The sequence below is a fragment of the Fundulus heteroclitus genome, chromosome 5, assembly GCF_011125445.2.
Source record: "Fundulus heteroclitus isolate FHET01 chromosome 5, MU-UCD_Fhet_4.1, whole genome shotgun sequence".
Classification (NCBI taxonomy): Eukaryota; Metazoa; Chordata; class Actinopteri; order Cyprinodontiformes; family Fundulidae; genus Fundulus; species Fundulus heteroclitus.
This window is the reverse complement of record NC_046365.1, coordinates 15,424,329-15,450,380: the sequence shown is the minus strand read 5'-3', so window position 1 is coordinate 15,450,380 and position 26,052 is coordinate 15,424,329. Positions and strand designations below refer to the sequence as shown.

Here is a 26,052-nt window from a genome sequence, read left to right as displayed (position 1 = left end):
AGTCACAAAGTATGATACTTGGCCTATGAAAGTGAATCAGTACAATGATTCATGTTTTTTGCACAAATATACCTTTTCTCCACCAGTCTTTAAATATGGAAACTACTATTTGTGATGATTATGCTAGATCTTTCAAATTATCTAAAATTCCTACCAAGTACAATATTCCCATAGTTAATATTTTTGAAAATTGTTACTGTAAATTTGTTTTAACCTGAGTTTGTATGTCTTTCTAATTTTGAACATAACACAGAGTCAGATTTGCTTCCAAGAAAAAACAACAAACAAAATATATATGTTAATTTTCCACATTTAAATGAAGTATTAAACATGCCTGTTGGATAAAGCTGCTGAAAGTTTGTAGAAATAATAGTGGAAGAGAATAATCCATTGTCTTTTACAAACTGCAGGACCACCCATGGATTTAGAAAAATAATACTGACATAATTTCTCCAGCCAAATAATGAAGGGTACACATTGGAAGTTCACGACCCAGGGCTCACTGTTAATTAACACATAAATAAAAATGTTTATCTCTATTTTTTGAATGCTTTGGAATTTGTTCTGTTTGTAGAACTGCAGCCTTATGCAACAAATGTGCAACTTACTCACATGCATGTGTCTGAATACATTCAATGCAAACCCCTTCATGAATTCAGTGTACAAATACAACATATAAAGATTTAGAGATTCCATTTATTTGAGAATGTATACTACCAACTCGAGTTATCTGTGGAAAGAACACAGGGAACTTGAAGGGTCAAGTTGAGGAATTTATTAGAGAAGGGTGAATATAAAGTTACTGTATGCAGGGTTTCTATTCTCAGAGCAAACCACAACTAATCAATCCTCTCTGTCTAGATGATACACTACACAACTTCCAAACAAGCTCATCATAGTTAGTGATGGGGTCTATAAATAAAATGGATTTAAAGGGGGAATACAGTATATCATAAATGTGCTTTGGTAGAAAAAAGAAACAACTATGTGGATTATTGTCATAGTAATCATTATGAGGAAGGAAACTACTCGAATCCTGATACTTCCCAGGATTTTAAACAAAAGATATTCCTAGCACTACAGGTTAACATTCAAATCGGAAGAAAAAAATAAAAATCTAGAGGGGTCAAACCACCAATTCAGTAGAGAACACTCTTCTTTATAGAAAGATTTCTCTACTTATTCACTGTTTCCATTCAGTTTAAGTGTGTTCACAAGCAGCCAGTCTGTAGCACATTAATGATATAGCAAGAATATCGACTGACACTTTTTTTTTTATTTGCCTCTTTTCCTCTTTTGATAAATATTAAGTCCCGGTGTTTCAGAAGTTGTTTGTCACATTTTGGCTCTCACATTAAGCTACATTAAGATCAATAAATACTATTGGGTGTGTTGGTGTTCTGTGAGCCATGAAGACCACAGTGTTAGCTGAGCCACGGTAAAGGCAGTTTACTATGTACTGCAGTCCTCCCGCGGCATCACCAAGCACACACACAGCAAACAGAAGTAGATTAACACAACGTAAAAAGGGACTTTTTAACTGACTTATTCCATCTTGTTTTGTTGTTTGTTTTTTACTATTAGAAGGAGTCCATGGCCTTAAATTCACTGAGGGCTTGGACGGGAGAGATGTGTTTCTTCTGGGAGCCTCGTCGCACACGTGTCTGGCATTCCTCTGGTTTCTCTCGTTTTACCAAAGGCTTCTTCTCCGGAGCCTTCATACGCCAGGAAACCACTGGTGAGTTAACTGCAGCTGTGCCATAAACCTTCTGGTATTTGGTGGAAGCTACATAGGATGCCTTTACAGTAAGCACCACAGCATTCATGAGGTTCTTGGCTGCCTGGATCAGAGAAGTGGCGCTATCCAACTGCAAGGGGGTAAAGGGAAAAAAAATGTCAAAAAGTCAGTTGGTGTAAAACAAGGAAAAAGAGCAATTACTTTCTTCGGCATCAACATTAGGATGTATAAGCTATGTGAAGCACCTTTGGGGTCTATGCTGCTTCTAGCAATTAAGCAGGATATAAATATGGTTCTCGCTATATGACAACTTATTTTAGTATTTCTTAATGAGCAGACACAAGGGTCGGGTCTACCTCTGTCTCTTTCTGTTTTGTTTGGCTGACATTTAAGGGTCGGCGGCCAGAGGGCCTCCTCCTACATCACACTGAGATGAGTCAACTGTTTCAATTTAATGAGTTTGGATTCCAGCTGGACACCATGAAAAGGTTGAAATCTCAGCAGGACTCGCATATCTAATGTGAAGCAAAGCTATGATTGAGGAGAGAAATTATAAAGAATCAACTAACCATGCAGGGAAATACAAAGTATTAATAATAAATAAAATTGCCCTTTTAATTATTCTTTTAAACACTTATTTGTCTGCAGCGATGGCCTTGTGACACACATCTGTAGAAAATACACACTACTGAGCCTTATGCAATGATAAATGTTTATGTAGTTTAGATTAAGCCTGCCTATCTTCTTTACTAAATTAAAAAACAGATGATTACTTTAGATGTAGACAAGAACAATTTGTAAAAGTAATTTTGTAAATCAGAGGATATTAAAGAAGAATGGTAAAAAACCTTTCTTTATGCAAGTTGGTTAAAAAATGCAGCGTTTTTATCGAAACCGGTCACACTCAGAAGACCAGACGTTGGGTGAGAAAAATAAGTAAAACTTGAGTTTCTGCTTTCAACAAAAAGTTCAAAGGGCATCAATTGGTCATGCTGATAAAAATTATATTTGGAAGTAAACATATGTAATCAAATCACAGTAGTGGTAATGTAGGGAGGTATTATTGTTTTGCTTCTAATAGAATTTAACTAATAAAATGTAAAGAATTAATTTAAAACTCCAACTATCATCCAAGCTGCTGAACTACACATTAAACTGGGGTACTGAATTTGAACCAACAACTTCTGGAATCTCCTGTTTGAAGTCTTATCAACAGCATTTTATTCCAAATTATTAACTAAATCAGTTTTTTTACTAAATAAAAATGTATTTTGTTTAGTCAAATAAGTCAAGATGTCATAGAAAAGACAAATACACATTCTGCAACATCTATTTCTTTTTAAACACCATTTCTTTTGTTTCTCAGTTAAAATTAATGTTCAGCAACACTTATTGTTATAAATGGTCCTTCCATGCTAAAAGTAGTCAATACATTATGTATTCCGAAAAGGGAGGTTAAAAAAATTGATCTCTGTGGCAAAACCTCTAACCAATCCCAAAAAGGAAATTTTGATCCCACTCTCACCCCCCTCTTTCCCTCAAGTTCCGGGGTATCAACTTATCTATTGGTTGTCCCACATGCCAATCATTCTAACGTGCTCACATAATGCCAGTGTGCGCGCACAATCCTTGCTAGTTTCTGCTTGCTGGCTGCACATGCACACTTCTAGTGTTTATGTATCTGGTTAAGTTAGCAGTTAGCTTCAGTGTTAACCATTCATTGTAGCTCTCACCGTAGACTTTAAACATGGTTGAGAGTTGCAATAAGCAAACCACATACGAGTTTATGAAAAGAGGAAGGCCTCAGTGGAAAGAAATAAGACCAGAGTGAATTTAAGAGATTTTTCAGGCGGTCGAGTAGCCGAAATTTGTACTTAAGAGTAGCACTATTTCAACATATTTTTACTCAAGTAAAACTTAAAAGTAGCCAAACAAGAAATCTCTCAGAAAGAAGTCTACTCAAGTATTGTGTGTCTAATCTGACATCTGAATTATTATTATAAATGACATAATTAGATAGACAAAATTATAAAGTTATATGCAAATGAAGTAAAAACTAAAATAAGAAAATATACAAAAAATCCATAATTACAAAGAAACACTTTTCTAAATAATTTGTTAGCAAAAAACCAACATTTACACCAGTTAATGTACAGTACGTTAGAATAGTGCAAAGTATTTCCACTTGACCTGTAAATGGCTCAATGAGCTTAACAGATGTTTTGTATTTAATCAACAGAGTTTGAGTACAAACAGAAAGTCTCACTTTAATATAAACTATAGGTGTGTGACTATGACGCATGTTTGGTTAAAACAAGTCTGTTCTTTATTCAACAAAGCTTCTCACGGCGAGTAGAGTAGCCAGAGAATTTACTAAAGTAAGACTAGTGATACTTTTTAATAATATTACTCAACTAAAAATAAAAGAAACAATGAAGTAAAACTTCTCCTAAAAGTATATTTGCATTCGAAACGTTTCTCAAATAAGTGTAACTGAGTAAATGTAACTAGACTAACACTTGTTCTAAAGATGAAATAATGAGGGAACATTTAACAAGTTGTAGCGTGCATAGATTTTCATATATTACCAAAACTAACATTGTTGGTATTCAATGTGTACCTTCCTTTAAATCGACATTTTGTGTTGGATTTATCCTGGTGATAACAAATCCCCAGATTTAAAAAGAACAATCTCACTGTGCCCTAAATGCAAAATACATGAAGGCAGCCTCACACACTGTCTTTGGTTATGCCCCAAAACCCAGTCATACTGTAACTCTATTCTGGTTGAGACTAGTAAAATTATCAAAACTAACATTGATCTCGATCAAGTGTCTCGTCTCCTTGGTCTACCAAATAAACATATCCAAAATCAAAACAAGAGTAAGTTGTATAATGTCTTAACTTTTTGAGCTCAAAAGAATATTTTGTTACAATGGATCTCTAATAAATCTCCCACTGTTTTTGGGTGGAAGAAGCTTATTTTGGAACACATCCCTCTCGACTTCCTAACATGCCTTGTCCACTCTAAGGCTGACATTTTGGATGCATATGGAAGCCCTTCTTGGATTATACTGATAGACACGTGTCTACTATTCTGTCTCGAGCATTCGTAAATGTTTAGATGTGGACTATAGAATGATGGAAGTATGTACGCCCCCTATTTTATTTTTATTTTTGTCTCCTTTGGAATAAACTGCCAAGCCTTTGTTCTGTTCTGTGTTCTGTTTTGTTGTTTTTATTAAACAAAAAATTAACAAACATATCTATATAAAAAAAATAACAATCTTCCTTATGTAGGTGTAGTTAGTAGTGTAAAGCCATCATCGGCTTAATTTAATTAACTAGCATTGACAGTGATAACTTTAAAAGTCAGATTCCATAAACTGATTATAATGCATAACTTTTATTGCATCAGTAATAGATATTAGAAAAATAATGCAAATGTTTTTTTATTTGATGAAAACTTTAATTGCAAAATGCTGATCTTGTTTTGTTAGATAATAAGAGAGTTATATCTGTCAAAAAAAAGAACAAAGCATGTTTTTGCATTAGCTTTATTCTGTATGGTCCTTTAACTCATCAACTCAGTTCCATCATGACCTCAAACAACAATGTTTGAATAGTACATTTTAGTGCAATAAATGAAGGACCTACATGGATCAACTCTTGTGGCCTAGCAATAAAAACCTGTCTGGGACATCAAAGATGAATGAGAAGAACATGTGCTGTTTTTAAATGACACACTTACCCCAGACACAATGAGTTCTCCGCCCAGATTCTGCACCTCAGCCTTCACCTTGCTACAGATGTTGAGCTGATGACAGTACAGGGCGATTCTCTGTAGGTAGGCCAGCAGATCTTGCTTACAGGCTGAGTCAGGGCACTACATTGTAAAAGGGAAGGAAAAGTATGTTTAAAAATGTTAGATAAAAATGCTTTAACATTTTACTATTATACAGCAAAATTGAATGATTCAGACTTAAAGAGACAGTGTGTAATTACTTTTATTTAACAAAAATCAAGTATTGCTTTTATAAATACATTTTCTGGCAAGGTCTAATAATGTCACATCAAAAAATTAAAGCGTTCTCATAACTCAGAAGTTTATAAATACATAGGTGTCGGTGCACCCACTTTGAGGTGCCATGTTGTGTCGCTATAGAATAATTGATTAGTAAAATAGTTGTTTATGACAGCCCTAGTTCACATGCAGACATACTTTCTCTTTTCTGTCAGTCATTATACCAGTGGCTCCCTTCTGGCCACAAGGACCACAGGTATTTTTGCATCCGAGTTTGCATCTGACTTTCAAATATACTTAATATACAGTAAATGTAAAAACTGCACCTCCAATCAGTTTCAGCTTTGATAAATCACTCTGCGGATGGTATTAACATGTGCATATCCCCCTTCCATAAATTTGCGCAGCTTGGTCATCAACATGTGATCTGCATTTTCGTGGAGGCGCACACAGAAAAATTGCACCCACTGTTATGCTCAGTCTATACACGCAAATTGCTTTGCTGGTGGTACGAACATCAGCTTTGTACTTGCTAAATAGTTTGCATGTTGTATAACATGCAAACCTTTTGAAGATCAGGCCCATAGTGTTTTTACATAAGCTAAACAGTTCAGTTCTCTTCCGACTAACACATATTGTCGCACGCTTGCTCTGTGACATATATGGCTTGTAGTACACTGCAAATAGAACTGCTTATGGTTTTCTTTGAATATTGGCTTTCTTCTTGCCACTGCTCTGTGAATAGCAGATATGAGGAATGCATGACAATGAATTGTCATATAAACTAATTATTTCAATAAGCTGTGGATCTGCAGTGCCTCCAAAGTTACTATGCACGGTAGATGCTTTACTGATTAAAGCCTCCTTTTATGGCCTGTCAGTTTACATGGAAAGTCATGTCTTTGTAAGTTTTGCATTGATAGCAACACTCAGATCAGATGTTCAAAACTTTGGACTTAGTTTTTTGGTCTTCCCAATACTCTTTTTTCAATAATGTTCTCTGAAAAGCCAACAAGCCTTTCACAGAACAGCTGTATTTTCACTGAGAATACACACAGATGAGCCTTAGCTACCTGTTGTTGAGGGGTAACGGCACAGTGGCTGATGGAAAAAAAATGTATTTGACAGTTTCACGTTTCTATTTGTAGAATATCTTGAAAACATTTCCTTCAGTTTATCAAACAAATCCTAATAAAAACAAAGAAGTTTGTAGTGGCAAGGTGACAAAAGGCAAAAGGGATTATGGGGTATGAACATTTTTGCAAGGCACTGAATTACCAGTTGTTTACCTTGACATATTATATAAAATAAAAGAAACATTACAGTGAGAAGGCAATTGCAGATTTAGAATGGTTAAGGTTCATTATTATTCGGCATCTTCACTCTCAATCCACTCAAAGACACAAAATTGGTTGGGGGAAAGGTCAGTGGCTTCAATACATCGTTACTGAAATCTCTGCATATTAAAGAACGCATGCATAATTTGAAAAAGCATATTATTTTCCCAAAAAAAGATTAATGACTCAAGCTGTCTGCAAAATTGGTTCGCTATATGGGTTGTTGGTGACTGAACTCTGCGCAATTTCAATGCAGAATGAGAGGAAAAAGAGCAGGCTTCACATGTTTTTGGATAAAATTTACTAATGTACAACTTCTTTTCTCCAGGCACTTCACCAAAAGCTATGTACTGATTTATATTTGTCTCATGTGAATGTTTTACATGACAGTTTCGCAGGTTTTCAAACAGTAAACTTTGTGTGTAACCTTGGTCTGTTTTCATTTTAAATCCTAGTTGACCAGCATTTGCAAGTAGGGGAGGGGAAAACAACTGGTCAGTTGTATACCGCCTTTGTTTGGGTCTGCACACGCTTTTGTTATGCGTGTCAGCCAATAAGCACTTTAAGAAATACTCTCTGCATAACCTAAGAGAACATTCCTTAGTTTCCAGCTGGTGTTAACCAAAGAAGCTTTGGACTTGCGGCAGAGGAGTGAGAACATAAAATATCGGAAGCTATCGCCACATTTTGCTACAGCGAAATGAAGAAGCTACGTAACTCTGTATGTAAGTGCAACAATCATCGGACATAGGGTGAGTTTGAGAACTGTTTTTAAAAAGTATTATGAAGCATCAAACTGAATTTAAAACAGTGTATCATTCTATCTTTTAATTTTTAATATCCAAACAGTATACAAGTGACAGATTATTTTATGTATTTGTTAATCTAATACAAAGCAAGTAAAATATATATTTCTCCTGTTTCAGCTGCAGGCTCAGCTTGAAAGTACAAACTGGAAAAACAGCATATACGAAGATGTGAACACACCTGCATTCTGAGCAAACACACATATTGATCACAATTGATTGGTTAATGTCACCTGGAAGACTGCTCCATTGGATTACTTTCTATTGTAACATGAGAAATCTGTAATGGTTTCTTTAGTTTGTGTAATATTATGCTAAACGTTAAAGCTAGTATCAAATTAGCTGTTACAGATATTTAACTTGGCACCCTTTAACTTGGCACCCTTTAACTTGCTATATATATATATATATATATATATATATATATATATATATATATATATATATATATATATACACACACACACACACACATATATATATATATATATATATATATATATATATATATATATATAATGTGTGTGTGTGTGTGTGTAGAGCCTCGAAAGCCTAAAGACTTTCTTCCTTCTTATTCCATACTCTTTTGCCCTTTTCATTTTAAAGGAATTAGAAGTCCTTTAGAAGTATTTTATAGAGCTTGCGTATGTACAAAACGGGACAAAATATTGCATGTTACTTTCCATGCAAAGGCTGTGATCTTTAAAAAAATTAACTTCACAATGTGCAGTCCTTTACGCAAAGTCTCATTCATCTGTTTGCTCGTTTTGGAAACGTTTGGTGAATTTCCCCATTGTGGAACAATAAAGGTATTTCTTATCACTACCAATTGCAGTCACACTGCATCATTGTTCCTCTCAGACATTAAATTTTACTCCATATCACACTAGATCGACTTTATCATAAACATTCTAAACTGCCGTTTTATTCATGCTTGCGGTAGTCAGCCATAATAACCATACACAAGGACCTTTCAAATTTATAAAAGTCTGCACAACATTTCATTAGAGTTTTCTACCTTCACGTTCCTCTCCCTGATTATCACCAGAGAGCTATGTACCAGAGATTAACACATACATTGTAAGAAGGTGTGAACTAATCACAATCATTGTGCGGATACATTTTTAGCTTGTTCTATTGTTTATTGTGGAGATAAATTCCAAATTCAGGGTATTAATTACTGTATTTTTTCAGACTATAAGTCACATTTTTTTTATTAGTTTAGCCAATTACCAGACTTGCTAGGCTTGTGAAAACTATTCTGCTCCCTGATTTCCAGGGACTGTCCCTGTTTTTGGTGACCTGTCCCTGCCAAAAGCTGTCCCCGGAAAGGTCCCCCAATTACAATATTCATGTCATGTAACATATACGGTCTTTTGATAAAATGTATTCGATTCATCCTACCAGCTATGTTCCATGTTATTCAGCCAGTTGTGGATGCAGTTGTGTAATTTAATAAATTGGTTTACCAGATTAACTGTCAGTTTTTAGTCTTGGATTGTGTGAAATAAATTTCTAAATAAATGTGTATAGTCCTCTATATGACACATTTTTTGATTGAAAAATACGTTACTACTGTTTACTTCAGCGCAAAAAGCAATTTTTTCCATCTCTAAAGCAAAACCTTATATGTGGAAGATCATGTGATATTTATGTTTTTAAATTTCCAATGGACATTAAATAGTGTGACACTAACTATTATGGGTAACTGATTTGGTGACTCAAAAAGTCAAAGTTGAGTTATTTTGGTGAGTGATTGATTAAAACTCAAGTCAGTAAAAACAATAACATTTCTCATACTAGCATGAGCATAGTTTTATAAATCAGATTGTTTTCTTGCATACGCCATTTTTGGCTTTTGGCCATCCGCAAACATTTAGTAAAGATCCAACGCAATGTTTTATAAATGAGACCTCTGGTCCTTTTGGCCTTTGTGCTACTTCAGCACCAAAATGACAGCTCATATAGTGCAGCAAATGGACCAGCATGGGATACAAAGACAGCCTCATTGGCTGTCCTACTATAACACAGTTTGCCCCTGTAATTCCATCTGGAGGCCTTCCAGAAGTCAGCCATGGCCCACTAAGCTCTTAGTCGGTTAAGAACACTGCATCAGCTGCTTAAACAGTGCAAGCATCATTTTGTAGAAACACTTTTTTAAGCATTAAAATTAAACGGTCCAAACAGGGACATTCAGTAGTCCTGCATCGTGAAATGCATAACTCATTTACTTGACTTCTGGGCTTAGGTAGAGGGGGTGGCAAGTTAAATATCTGTAACAGAAGCATACTTCCCCAAGGACTTTCAGAAGTCTTTTTCACCCATATACTTTCCCTCCCTCTGACAAAAGGCCTTTCATGCTAAGACAAATAGTATTGACTGACTGAAAGTGCTTTCCCTTGATGGCTAGAAATACAGAGTAAAACTGTTTTTCTATTGTGCAGTGAAAGGTTTGTTTCTTCCATCCACAAATATCAACTCAATAGCCATTTTATTAGGTACAGCTGCTCAATTGTTTGTTGACAACGATAGCAAATCGAGCAACTGCATGTGAAAGAAAGGGATTAAAGGAACTTTGAATGTTTGGTTGCTAAATAGACTGGCCTAAGTAATATAGAAACAACTGATCTATTGGGATTTACACAGACAGCAATTCATCTGATTTTACAGAGGATGATCCAAACAACAAGAAAAATATATTGTTGGCACCAAATCTGAGGATGAAAATGTCTTGTTAGTGTCAGAGCAGAATTGGCAAACTAAAGATAGAGATGATAGAAACAGATGATAGCAAGTACAGTAAAATTGTTATTGATACTGATAGTAATGACAGTCAGTTAAGGCAATTGGAGGTCACTAACATTAGTGTTGCTTTTGTGTTTAATTAAGTTTGCCAAAACAATGTCACACGCCATAATTTCCTCTGGTCCCCTGCCTGATCTGACCAGTAACAACATGTTTTGCCACATGTAGTCATTCAACTGCTGTCTGTCTAGGTGGGGCCCAGAAGATTATGTTAAGTAAATAATTCTTAACCAAATGTATGATGTCAAATTAATCGTTAAATCTGTGCCAAAAAAAAACAAAAACCTAAGCCGGTTCTAAAAGGCAAAAGAGGGTCAAACCCGGTTGAAGCAGGGTGTACTATGAGAATAACACTTTGTAAACTCCTGTAAAAAAGACCAAAAGCTGTCACTGGCACCACCTTAAGTGACACTAAGCGCACACTGAACTCAAGCTGCCAACTCATTCAGCAGCCGGAGTACAGGTGGGATGGGGGTTGGTGGGCTTCGGGGAGATGCTTCTCGCTGGGCATTATTGCTGCGTCGCCACTCCTGGCCAGCATCACTACTAACAATACTTCTGGCCCCGGTGCACACAAACAGTCAAAGCACTGCCTCGGGCAACTTTGACGCAGACATGACACAATTGTTTCTCCCTGTATGGCTCACTAATAGTCCGCTGTTATCACCCTGTTATCACCCTGTTGATGTAAATAAATTGTATGGTCTATTAATTTGCTGGGCTCATTGAAGCTCTCTCCATTTTCCTACCTGCCTGACACAGAGAAAAAGAATTCATTACCAACTCATCAGAAAACACTCCTTACTTTACTGCCTGACTTGATTCGACCCTCTTAAAATTCTTCCAGACCTTAAATGCTTCAGTGGCTATTGTTCTGTAAAATGAGAGATTATCTTTTGTTTTTGTTCAATTTAAAGTAAAGAAAATTAATTAATTGTGAATAATTAATAAGATACTATAAAGAGAAAGGCAAAAATGTTTAGTGTTCCAACTCATACTGAGGAACAACTTTTTTTCACAAAGTTTTCACTTTGTAAGCTGTAGTCATTATAAAGTAAATAATGCACTTTTTCTTATCTTTATGGATTTTTGTTGGTTGTATCTCATACAATACACATCTAATGAAAGAAGAATACAAGAGAGAAATTTACAAAGAATGATGGATGGCATCTGGACACCACAATGACAGACACAGCCTGTTACTCAGAGAAATACAAGCCCTCTAATGGAAAACTGTCACACAGTTATGTAAAAGAAAGTAAGCCATCTTTCAATTTTAAGTTTTAATGTATAAAGACAAGCCTCTGGCTCTTAGCAGGTCTTAACATTAGGCAACAGTAACCTCAGATGAACAATAACCCTTTACTTTATTTTTAGGACCAGAAAATGCATAGCGGAAGCAGTTTGTGAACAACTAAAATATGTTCACAAACTGAATAATAATTAAAAGTACCCAGTTGTGGCTAATCAAATAAACTAAAATATTTGATTCTCAGCAGGTTCAAATCAATAAAGTGGGAAGATATATCTGCCCATCAATCTGAGACAGAGTAAAAAGGTAATTTCCAGAAAAATAGGAGCTTATCGTTTTACAGCAAATTACACAAAATACAGTATGGCCACCAACAGGCATAGGGTAGTTATTATCCTGATATACCAAGGTTTTACAAGATTAAAGTTTGAAAACTGCTAAAATTTTCCATCATACAATTCAAACAGTTCAAATCAGGTGTTTAAAATTACAGTTCTCAAAGACTGGTATTTGGCAACAGTTATAATGTGAAAACAAAAGGAGTGGCATCCTTCACCGTTTTAAGGTGACATTGTTTTTAAAGTAGAGTTCAGAAGATACTATCAGCCTCTCTGTTAAGCAGCCAAATGTAGAATGGCTACCTGAGCAGATAGCCAGGCTAAGTAAAAGGTTAATATTAATTTGGTAATTATTCAGGCTATCATAGCCTGAATAATTACCAAATTAATATTAACCTTTTACTTTTGCCATGCTGAAAAATTCTTAAAAAGTGTTAATATCCTGTGATTTTGAAAACTAAAGTTATTTTAATGGAAGTTTATTCTAAATTTCCGTCTGTTTATGTATGAAAATAAGAATAATAACTAAATGTTATCATCCTTAGATACATACAATATACATATAACCTGAGAATTGTGTGTTTTATATCTGTGTGTTTTATATCTGTGTCACTATCACTCTTAGCTTCGGTGTTTTATATCTGTATGTTAAACAGTTATCTGAGCCTGTGCCTACATTGTGCTGTTGCTTAAAGATTAATAAAAAAAAAAGAAAGAAGATTGTCTTCCTTCTAAATAACATGACAATGTAGTTAAAAAATTTAAAATAAAATTATATCGGCAAGAAAATGTTTTATGTCTAAATGCAGTTGAAATGTTGCTAGGGTTGGCCAAATTGGTTAGCCAAGCCTGACTTGCAGGATCTTTGGTTAGGCTAAGATTGGAGAGGAGGTATGGGCTAAAAACTCCAATAACAGTAGCCAGGTATGGCCAGTGTTGGGAGGGATCACTGCATTATTTCCCTCAATAAAACACACTGACCAAACTACTTTATGCAGTATACTGCATTCCCACAAGAGTAACTGCTGAATTTAAGTTCATAACATAATGACATGAAAAATAGTTGTTTGTTTTTCGTTTGTTGTATTTCGTCATATGCGATGTTACTCTGAAAGGAATCAGAAATTAAAATTACTCTCTGGGTCTTGGATACCTCCCTATACTGCTTTTAAAATGTTTTTTGGCTATACTCTGTGACAAGCTGACATATGCCAACACCCATCCATTCCATCCATCCATTTTCCAAACCTTTATCCCTCATGGGGTCACAGGGGGAGCTGGTGCCTATCTCCAGCGTTCACTGGGCAAGAGGCGGGGTACACCCTGGACAGGTCGCCAGTCTGTCGCAGGGCAACACAGAGACAAACAACCATTCACACCTAAGGACAATTTGGAGAAGCCAATTAACCTAACAGTCATGTTTTTGGTCTGTGGGAGGAAGCCGGAGTACCCGGAGAGAACCCACGCATGCACAGGGAGAACATGCAAACTCCATGCAGAAAGACCCAGGGGTGTACTCGAACCCAGGACCTTCTTGTTGCAAGGCAACAGCGCTACCCACTGCACCACTGTGCAGCCCAGCAAGAGCCCGCTCGGGGCTCGCCTTCCCGCCTCACCGGGTAAGTGAAAAAACGATAAGATATGCCAACACTTTAAAGAAAATTGTGGAAAAGTCTAAACCTCAAACACCGTCAACTTCATGGCATGAGCAAAACAAAGCACAAAAACTCTCAGTGTTCTGATAATCTCATATTTCTGAGTTTAGAGATTTTGACTCAGCAGAACCAATGCTCATTGCTAAACTTGTTCTGAACCCACTAACGACCAGCAGTAGTACCTGTAACACTGTGCTTTTAATTGTCACTAAAGGATCAGTTAATTACACAGCACATCACGTCATGCTAGGTTTCGCTGGTGTCAGCCAGCCACGACAGCTTTGCTTGGGGTTTTCTGCATTCAGTGTGACAAATGATGGAATACCTTGATGTTTAGGTTTAATCATTTTGGCCAAATAAATATTTCCTTTACCTGAAACTTCTATTTTTTTAAATGCACTCAAAGCTCAGACTAAAAGCTAAAGAAAAAATGATATGCTGAAATAAAACTATTTGACATAACAGAGTGAGACTGGTCATATCAATACCCCCAATCTCAGTACTGTGTAACTGCCATGCCTTTCATCTTCATTGGAAGCTTTAGGTAAATACATCTACTCATTATCTTTCTACTGTAGCATATATAGCATATTTGATCATCAGTTAACCAAAATTGCCACAGCTTTTTTTAAACTGCTGCCTGGGCATTGTACAACGCATATCAATCCTATAGTTACAAAATGTTTAAAAGTGCTAATCAAATCTCAATGCAAAATATTGTTAATTAATTCTAATAAGTGATTCTGTGTGGACCAATGAAGTATAATTGTTCTTGGTATGCTCAATATTAAGTGTCTCCAACTGAGAGGAATCTGACCTACTTAATTTTTAATAAATCAAATATTTATTTGAGCACTTGGAGGTACTCATAGACTTTGGTGAATGTCCAATTGTCAATACAGACAGCCAAACAATTGAAAATGAAATTAAATTAGATGGCAATCTCCCCGCCAATTTACGTAATCTGTCTTGGCACAATATAACCTCAAGTTCTACACCATTTATCCCAATTCACATGCACTATGCAAAACACAAGTACATCAAAAGCGTCACACATATTTTAATGACATGAAAGGACTTTATGTACCACAGAAATAATTTGACCCACATCAAATGTGTTTTGATATGCCAATATACATAGCGAGACAAGAAAATGTGTGAAAACTGCATTAAGCTCCTCTAAGTAATTTTCGAGTGCCGCTTCTTCCACAGGACTTTTGGAAAATAACCCTGTCATAAATACTCGCTCCCCTCCGTGTTAACCCCCCAGGTACAGCACACTTCACTTAAGGTTGCATTATGTTTGACACATGTAGGTTCCGCGCAGACATGTGTGCACAATGTCTGCAACATTTATGCTCCGTGCAGCTCTTCCTCTGAAGTACCACTTTTCTCCAAGACTCTAGGGGGCAGCAGTGCACTGCTACGCCAAGCGTACTATGCCCCACAACATGTAGAAGTAGAAAACAGTTTTTTCTAACATTTTAGCCTTTTACCTTCTTCTAAGAGTGGCGGTGATTTCTGTCCATAAATTGTTAATTTGTTGATCACAGTGATCTTTTTGGGCCGAATCATGAAGATGTCTATATTTACAAACCTCCGGCCAGAAGGAGCGCTTGCTTGTCTGCCATCTTTTCTGCGCGGGACTGTCCTAGTGACGATCTACGCTACTACTGCTCTCTCAAGCAAATCAAAATAATGGCGCCCGTAACATTCAGGAAGTTATGCTTATGCAGAAAGCAACATTTGGTGAATTTACTTGATGGAGTCAGCTTTTGGGAAGAGGATGAGATAAACGATAGTCTAATCAGGGCTTACAGATGCAGGAAACAATGACAAATGTCGAGGTTCATCACACTGCTAAGCAGAATCATCGCTGGAAATCGTGTGGCATGGTAAGGAAGCTAATAATTTTATGAATATCTGAAACCGCAAAATTAGTCAGCTGACTGTAAGGAGATGACGCGGTCTGCTCATGCGCTCTTTGTTATCTGAGAACCGTGCCACTGAAAAACCGTGCCGAGCCCACCCTGGTCTAGATTTAGCGTGGTCCGGTTGTGTCTGGCACGGTTCAATTCAGTTTGCGATCCATTTACACTTGAAAATTATCATAATTACCGAGCTCCGACCGGTCTCGGCACGGTTAACAAAGGGTAGTGTAAACGGGGTAATAGAATGAGATGTGTGAATGCAGACAGATATAGGCTGGCTGACTGTGAACCCAGCATAACACAGCATTGCTGAGTCTAGTTTTATATTTAGGGGAGGGAGGAGGGGCAAGGAGAGAGAGCTGGAGAGAGATGTGTATGCGGACAGATAGTGGCCGTAGTCACAGGTTGCTACCTGTAGTGCAGTCTATTTATAACTCTTGAACTATAGTTGCTTAGTTTATTGCCCCAAATAAGATACTTCCAGGTCAGAAAAAGACCGATAAACTGTAACCCTTGAATTTACAATAGACTTAAAAAAAAACAGTTGTTGCTTATAATAAGCAGACTTGGTAACAGTGTTACTGATGCCAATGTCCTTACATTGGACTGCCATAAAGCTGTTCGTCTTACTGTGAGAACGAGAACATAGCTGCAAGACAACCTCTGGGTTGGATCACAGAAAGTTGCAAGAGTGGTTTTTCGGATAGAGACACTAGGGGGAGATTACCATTACCATCACAGAGACTTAGAAGAAGATATATTAAGGTAAGAATGTTACTTAGTGGGCCTTAAGATGTTTTGGATCAGCCATTTTTGTCATCAAGTAAAACACCCATCTTCATCAACAATGAATAATTGCATAGTAATCAGTTACACCCCTTACACTGTCCTTCCTTCATTATTTTTGGATAGCTCTCTAAACAGGCGTAATATCCTTTTGTTCCACAAATTTGACTAATTAACCAATATCCTGCTGAATGGGTAAGTCCTACACAAATAATTTGCTCTGAAATGTTTGGTGTAAAATGTTAAATCATGCTCCATGCAAAAAAAAAAAAAAAAAAAAAGGGAAAAAAAGAAAAATGAAAGCAAAAAAAAAAAATCTATTGTACCCTGATTGTCAATCAGGAACTTCCCCCTAGACCTTACCGCAACCCTCACCCCCTGTGTAGGACAACAGGGGGTTACAGAATGCTTTGAGTTCCAAAGTGATATGAATTAAACTTTTTGGCCTACATAGTAATCAGTTGAATGACACCCACTGAGATAGTAGAAGAGATCATTTCACAAAGCTTTGCCACCATTGTCGAAAGGAATAAATGTCATTAAAAAACAAAAAACTTTGCCTCACTCGTCCAGATGTAGTTCAGAAACTTTCAGAGTTCCTGCCAAAAAGGACTTAAGTTGTTTGGTAGAAACACCCTTATGAAGACATTTCATGTTGGATTTTCTTTTCACTAAGACAACGCATATGTTGGTGTGCATTGTAAATCGAAAATAAGTAACCTGTCTCTGTCTGATCATCTGGAATCTGCACTCATGACTATAACAGTAAGCTAATAAATAAAATATTGATTGAATATTGAATGCAATAATAAATAAAATACTGAATGAATATTGAATGCAGTAATCCTTAAACAGCTGTCATATCTCGCTATGTACTTCAAAAATGTACTTCAAAAATGTACTTCAAAAATCCATTTTATGTTACGCTAAACATAAAGCAATAATGATTGTTTTTGTAACAACTCTTGTCATGTATTTGAAATATATTTGTTACATTTGTTGCAACCCTGCTTTTTATAGTTTGTGTTTATTGGGATGAAAGGTATGAAATTCATGATGTATTGTGTCAGGAAGGAGAATGTTATTTATGCCTTGACACCAGTGTACCTTTAATTTATTTTAATTTTTTTTTACAACAATGTACACCAAAATTGACAACTGCCCCAATGTGGAAAAATACTCAACAAACACAAATGATAAACCTACGCTTGACATGTTACTGCCATCAGGTATGGGTGTTTCAAGCATTCAGCATGTACAAGTAAGTAAATCTTCATCAGTGCAGTCAGACCATTTGCATAGTGTACCAAGACTAAGTAATGGTATTATTGGGCCATGTAGCTGCAAATTCTGTTGCAGTGGGGTATAGACACTGTATATGGTATGCACAATGTTAATTCCATGAAATTTTTCTATATGCCCCAAAAAACAAATGCTTGTCTGGTTTTACTGGAGATCAGATTACGTTGCTACCATATTAAATGCACTGGAAAAAGAGACTGAAATGTAATTTACTTTTAGCTAAAGATCTTTATATGATAATGAAATACAAAGCATGTACACGTGATAGGGTTTTCACAATAATTCATGTTTTAAGGAACCTCAGCCTACAAGTCCTTCAATTTTGGCCACCATGGAATTTTGACTTTGATTTTTATCACAGCACAGATAACATAAAAACATAAGAAATCTAACAACAAGTTGAAGTCTAATAAATCCACAGAGTAGATAGCTGTTGCATTATCAGTAAATACGACCGTCCTCAATGTAATGACAACGCATGTGATATTTAGCATTATTTATGGTGTCAATACTGGAGACAAAGCGATATAAGAAGAAAGACGCAGAGAAAAAGGGGGAGAAAAAGACATTGCCAGAGTGAAATAAGCTGAGGTTCCCTATAGCCTCCTTTTTCTAAGTCAAGCAAAGTATTTAAATGACTGTGAAAGAGGTTGTTGCCCTCTCATCGTTCTATGCTGAATTGTATTCTGATCTGCTTGTGTTCATCAATTGGACTGACATGCAGCATTCATTGGGACAGAAGACACTGACCCTCTGATGTGGGTTTACTACTTACAGGGGTTACATAAAGTAGTGGAATGATCTGTCTATCTAATTTCAAGCTGCAGTGCTCTCATCTAGCGTACATACAAAAACGTGTAAATGCAAAATACTTGTCTTCTTTATGCACAACAAGGGCAAGGAATTGAGGTTATCTGCTTGTGTTGTATTTTTTTATGATGTGATACTGAAATAAACTTTTGATGTATTTTATTTTATTAACCCATTCTCTTTTACGGCTTGTTTTGGTGAGCACGTGTCAAGAGAATGTCTGAGATAGTAAACACATGCTCAAAATAAAACACTCCCAAATTCCACTTCATGTCCGGCGGAAAACTCTGATGTCTCTTGAAGTGCAGCAGAAGGCTCTGCATATTCAGTAAGGACTGGTATAAGAAATGTTAAAGTGAGAATCAAAAATGGCAAGCCACCTGCTCTCTTCATTACAGCAAACTGTTAATTTCTGACACAGGTTCTTCAAGTGATTTGCCTCGTGGCTTGCAGTATTCCCTCCCACTCAAACCCTGTTAAACACTGATTGGCATTTGGTAGTCTGCTAGCCAACAAGTGAATGCACACACAAACAAAATAGTTGAGGCTTCCTTAATCCTGTTAGCAGCAAATGGTGGGCTAAACATGTGTGACCTCAAGCAGATTCAAACGTGGTTACATCTGAGACGTAAAGAACAAAAAACATATCCCTGTTAGTGCTATTTAATACATAGCAGGGAGACTGGTTAAGCAGCATTCAGAGTCACATACTGTAGAGCAATACGTTCAGAATGGTATGACAGGAGCTAAATAGTGTCAGCAGTGACTGCATCTGCCTTCTGTCCTGCTGAATGCTTTCCATACTGCACAGCAACAAAAACTAACAGACATTCTGCAGTATGCCAGGAGCTGAAGACTTGCTGGTATATTTTTGGTAAGACACATACTGTCACAGGAACAGAGGGAACGCAAAATGTGTAAACTGGTTAATACAATTATGGATTCAACACATTTAGAGACAAACAGTTTTTCCTTTTTCTTTTCTTTTTTTTTCTTGATTGTGTAAACCACTGACAAACCGGAACTGACAAACATAAAATCAAATCTAAAATCCCTGAATGTGTGTTGTAAAAGCAAATGTGCAAAGCTCTTTTTGATTTGTCCAATATTACAGGATGAGTGTCAGTGATGAATAGAGTCATTGAGACTCATCCCATACTATCCTTTACCATGACCCTAATATACTACATATCTAATTTCACTCCTATATTCTTAGCTGGGAGTTAAGATGGTCATGGTTGGACGTAATCCGACTTCCTACACAATTGTATCTCAAAATTTTATAGTTTTCCAGTTCTAGAGTTCTCAATGTTTGGCCCATATTTAACCTTTGAATAAAAACAAAATGGATGGATGGATGGAAACACTAGACAGATAATTGGGTTTGGAATCAACGTATTCAAACTTAGAAAATAGTTCTATCTAGACATAGAAAAGACGTGTTACTGAAGTTCAAAAAGTCCCAAAGTAAACTTTACTTCGGTCACCTTAGTGTTAACATGCCGAAGGCATTAAATCTCTTTTGTATTATGCTCCTGTACTTTCTGCCCCTGACATAGAGTGACCGTTTAAGCTTGAGGTTCATGCCAGTGCGGTGGGAGCTGGAGCTGTTCTACTGCAGGAAGATGAATACGGAGTTGATCATCCCGTTTTTTTTTCTCTCAGGTTTAACAGAAACCACCTTAATTACTCCATCACTGAGAATGAAGCCTTGGCTTTGCTCCTAACCCGTCAGCATTTTGAAGCATACATTGGATCCAGTCCTTTGGCCATTGTTATCTACATTGACTGCAATCCGCTGGTCTGTCGCTTGCGTATGTATAACCAAAATCAACGATTAATGCAATATGCTCTCATTGTACAGGACTTTAATCTAGATATAAGACACAAAAGGGGTGCAGCCAGCGTTTTAGCTGATGTTCTGTTCAGACAGGATTTGTATGTTTTTTTGTTTGCATGTTTGTGTTCTTTGTTTTGCTGTATATTGTGTTTTGTATTCAAGCTGCAGGCCAGCTCACTGTTGCTAGCCCGTCATACGTTACAATCACCTCAACGTTATTGCCTACTTGCACACCACCATCTCAGAATATCTAAATGCACATTTCTGTAAATGACGCCTCAAATCAACATTGCACAATAAGCACATTATTACCTCATTATCTGTTATCTATGACTCACGAAGGACAACTAGTTTATACAAACTTTTGTTTCTTGTGTGTACTCTTAACCGAAGTGGCCAAAAAGAAATTTCACCACGGTAACGTGCGGTGACAATAAAGAATCTTTGAATCACGACAGTGAGTTTGCTGTACTCCACTAGTCATAAGGTCATAATCCAATGGAGCACATTTGGGATGTGGCGGAACTGAAGCTGTGCACTGAAAAATATGCAGCAACTATATGATATATGTACAACAATGACTAAAATCTTTAAGGAAAGTTGTTGACACTTTGTTGAATGTGTGCCATGAATAGTAAAAGCAGTTCTGAAAGCAAACAGAGACCCATGCCAGTAGTAGCAAGGTAGCTAATGATAAAGCTAAGTAATGTACATCTTTCAGATCCCTAATATTTTCATCAAATGAGTGGTATTAGGAATGTATTGAAGAATGAATAATCAGTTTACATTTTCATCTGATTGGTTCCAAAAATATGTATGTATATTTTCTAATGCAAATTAAGAGGGCAAATGAGCAAGGGGGTCATTTTCTGTCCTCAAGTGACACGTTTGTGGTGAAACAAAGGTGAAAGATATGAAACAAAAATCTGTAGGGCTCATTGCGACTGCAAGGTTGCAAAACTAGACACAAATATTTTAATTCTAAAAAAAAAATGTTTGGTACAATATATCATGAGCTTAACACTGCTGGATATAAGCTCAGCAAGTAATATTGATACCACAGTAATTATTCCAAGGGCTTGTGAGCCAACAGCAGTTGCAATTACAAAGACAACAGGCAGTCTCTGCATATCAGTGGATTTGGAGGCCAGGGTATCTGTACTTCATATTAGAGGCAGATGAAATGGAAAAGAAGAGTATGTATTACCTGGAGGGAGAGTTTTGAAATAACTCCCAGTTCATTATGTGTACACACACCTATACAGCATAAACACCTATTCCTTTTCACTCCCATGGTCCCTTGGCTGAGAACTGATTGATTAGATATTGAAAATGGTCTGTCAGCATGTTTTAGAGAGGTACTCATCTGATAATGAATGCATCACCTCGGCTGGAAGCTAATTATATTAGAGACACAACTTGGTTCTGCTGTCTTGCTCTCTCTGTGTGGGCCCCATTGGGAGACAAAGTCATTCAGCAGCACAGTTCTACCTCTCCAGCTACGCTCATCAACTCTCAAAGTAAAGATTTCCATTGGCTATGCCCACTTACTCTAAATTAAAAATTTGCTCTCCTACCAACAACCTGGACTCTGCCAGTTACACACTCAAGCCCACAGGAGTGCATAAAGACAAAGAGTGATAATGACAGACAGAAACTAAGTTACAAAGCTACCTGATCTGCAACTGCGCGAGACAATTTGTCCATCCTGGAACCGGCTTCTGCAATCTTCTTCGCCGCGTTGATCACATCTGAGGAGTTCTTCAGGGGGCCTTTTCCTCTGTTAGAATTCAGGGGGGCAGAATGAAAAAAAATTGGATTGTGAGAGAAGAGTTACAGCCAATGATAACCGGTCTCAAATCAAAGGCATATTGACACAGATTTTGCTCAAGAATGTCCCTCTATTTTGCACCATCCATCTTTTCCTAGACTTGGACCAGTTTCCCAGTTACTGACAAAAAGAAAGTGTTTCATTGTGGGGGTGATGTTCTTGGGGAAATAGAATGTGTTGGGTTTGTGCCAGACATAGTGTTTTCCTTGGTGATTGAAAAGTTAAATTTAGTCTGACCAGAGCACCTTCCTACATACATTTTGGGAGGCATCCACATGCCTTTTGGCTTACTCAAAATGTCTCATCTTATTTTTAACATTAAGTAAAGACCTTTTCTGACCACTCTTCCATAAAGTCCAGCTCTATTGAGTGTACAGCTTATTGTGGTCCTACGTACAGATCCTCCAGTCTCTGCCATAGAGCTCTGCAGCTCCTTCACTGTCACCTTTGTCTCTGTGCTGCCTCTTTGATTAATGCCCTCATTGCCCAGTCCGAGTTTTTGTGGGCTACATTCTTTTGGCAGTTTTTTTGTAGTACCTGGTGCTTTCCATTTGAAGATGATGGATGTGACAGTGCTCTGGGTGAACACCAAATATTTGGATTTTTTTTTTATAACCCCACCCTGATTTGTACTTCTCAACAAATTTCTACCTGACTTGTTTGGATTTCATAGTTGTGATGTATCTTGCTTAGTGGTGTTGTAGCCTGTGGGAGCTTTCAGAAAAGGTGAGTTTATAGATCATGTGACACTTAGAATTCACACAGGGGGACATCAGTTCAATAATGATGTGACTTTTGAAGGTAAATGGCTGCACAATAACTTTTTAGGGACTTCAGAGCATAGCAAAGGGGTAGATACTTATGCATTATGCTGACTTAGTTGTCTTTCTCTAATTTCACTTCACCAACTTAGACTATTTTGTGCAGATCCATCACATAAAACAAGCTTATAAAACATTTAAATTACAGGCTGAAATGTAACTCAATAGGTAAAAGCCAAGGGGTTGACTACTTTTACTCTGTTCATTATTGAGATTAATTATGGCAGGCAAAACACAAACTAATCCACAATTGGGATAAGGAAGAAAAAATATGCATATTTAAAAATGTTGGGGGGGGGGGGGGCTATCTAGTTACCAGTTTTGCCAATAGAAACTGAAATATTTTGCGTTTTCTTCAAATGGTTTTCTTCTTGCCATTCCTCCATAACGCCTAAATGTATGGAATGCATGATTATGTAAACATATTTTCCCAATTGAACTGTGGCTTAGGGCTGTACAGTGTTTCACAGATTTATCATAAACACTATATGATTGTACACAATATGGACTGCTAAAAATTGTCTGAATTGCAGTAAATGTTTGCAAATTATTTAAGTACAATGAATTAAAGTTGCATAGACATGTTATTTTACCTTTTTATTTATTTATATGTCAGTAGCTCACTCTGGTTGCATACAAAAAAGTTTTTATGAAAAATGATCACGTCCTGCTGGCGTATTAGTTATTATTTGGTGCTTTTTTTGCTCAGTTTGTTAGTAAATGAAGCCCTTTTTGTTTATTTCCGAGCAAAACAATGAAGAGTGATCCAAGATCCAGTGAAAAACCCACAAAAAAAAAAAAAAAAAACATGATCCCAAGAGGGAAAAGCCTGGAATGTCACTGGGAATACAGTATGAACATTAGTGTTCACATAAGCGGATGCTAAATCTGCTGAGGCTCAGAGGTGGCTGCAGAGTTGTTTGACGTTAGTAAACATTTAATATGAGGCTCTTAAAGTTGCTGTAGATCAGTGCATTTAATTACTAACAGTTGGTCTTCGATCACACCGAGCTGGCGCTTTATTGTGAGGCATTGCAGAGGGTCAGGTTTGGTCCAACATTATTTACAATTGATTTATAAATTAAGCAAACCGGCATTATGACAGTTCTGCGATGCTGCTAATAGATGGCGCCACATCTGTTTATATTTGTTAATCGCGTCCAAGAGCAAATTATTTTTGGACTCATAAAGGTCTGATCTAAACACTATCAAGATGGAGGCTTGGTGCATATAACCTTATTTTATCATGGTTAAAAGGTTTTTGGTCTTTTTCTTTATAAGCATATTGCATGACTATATACCTTTAAGGTTATCTATGCCTGCAATATGTTTGGTGGCACTTGTGGGAAGGTTTAGAAGATAAAGAAAACTTACAGCTTTTAGGGAAAAGGTTTTTCAGTACCAAAACAGCAGATGTCCACCAGAAGCAAGCTCTTTCAATAAGACCTTGTTGTTGAAATGGAAACAATCAATTCTATTTTCTTCAAAGTTGGATACATTACACAAGGTCTGTTTGCTATGAACCCAAAGCAGAAACACATTAGTACTTTATAATTACTTATTTATGTATCATAGAGACAAGTCACATCATTATCACAAAATTCACCAATATTGTCGCATATCACAAGTTTTCCCAATACTGGGCCATCCTACTGTGGATCTCTGCAGATCCTCTGGATCAAACCAAACCTTTTGTCAGATGGGCCAAAATTGTTTAGTCAAAACTACCCAAGTGCTAAAAAATATAACTTAAAAAAACAAAACAGAATGACCAACAAATGATTTTCTGATTTTTTTTTTTTTTTTTACTGCTCTCCAAAATATGAGCATGCAATATGTTAATCAAACAAGTTAGACTTTCTGTAGGAAAGTCTAACTTGGTCCTCTAGTCATGAAATTCTTGAGCTTGATGATACTTAAAAAATATATATTTTTGGTCTTTTCCCAGCTGTAGGAACAGTATTTGGGTCTGTCATTCTGTGAAAACACTTGCTGTAGCCACAGTCAATAACTGCATTGAAAACTAATTTTGGTGCACCAAAGTAAGCATTTGAGTACAAGTCACTGGATACATGTTTCCTATTTACTGTGAAATTAAAGATAATCTGAAATTGTAGCTTGTAAAAGACAAAGTATTTGCAAAATACAGAGCATGCATCCATCCATGGTCTATACCTGTTTATCCGTGAAGCATCACAGGGGGCTGACACACATCACCAATTCTCATTAGGTGAGAGTTGGGGTATACTCTAGAAATCTTGCCACTCCATTACAGACCATCACAAAGAGAAAAAGCTCAAAATGCCATGCATGCACACTTACTCCTTAGGGCAATTTAGAACTACCTGCTGTCTGATCTATTTCTGCAGGATTTTGGACAGCAAAAGAGAGCTGGAGTACCAGGGGATAACCTACACATGCTTGGAGAGAATATGCACACCTTCTGTAGAAAGTCCCCAGGCTTGGATTGTAACCTATGACCTTCTTGTAAAAAGACAGCAGTGCTTATACCTGCACCACCATATCACTAACAGCTGTAATAATACTGAGATTAAATTACACATAGATGGGCTCCATATACTTCTTAGGTGACTTCTGAAAGCAAATGATTGCACTAGATTTTATTTCAAAGTATCAGAGTAAAGGGCGCTTAACACAAATACATGTTACTTGTGTGACGCATTGCATGTGTGACCACTAATGAAAATTGTGTGTGACGTGTGATTCTTGTTCAGTTATAAGCTAAATCTGTGTTGCGTGTGCTAATGCCTGTCTG

General features: G+C 36.8%; 1 protein-coding gene across 3 annotated transcripts in view; it reads right to left on the bottom strand.

The window, feature by feature from the left end:
* Nucleotides 1-760: 760 nt before the first annotated feature.
* Nucleotides 761-26,052, bottom strand: part of ctnna2 (catenin (cadherin-associated protein), alpha 2) — a 378,523-nt gene continuing 353,231 nt past the window's right edge. For all 3 annotated transcript variants that reach the window (XM_036136991.1, XM_036136992.1, XM_036136993.1), the window contains 3 exons: nucleotides 22,299-22,404; nucleotides 5,490-5,624; nucleotides 761-1,868 (listed from right to left, as the gene is read on the bottom strand). In XM_036136991.1, the coding sequence (XP_035992884.1) occupies nucleotides 1,581-1,868; nucleotides 5,490-5,624; nucleotides 22,299-22,404 (529 nt within the window). In that variant the 3' untranslated portion in view covers nucleotides 761-1,580. The remainder of the gene's footprint in view (nucleotides 1,869-5,489; nucleotides 5,625-22,298; nucleotides 22,405-26,052) is intronic.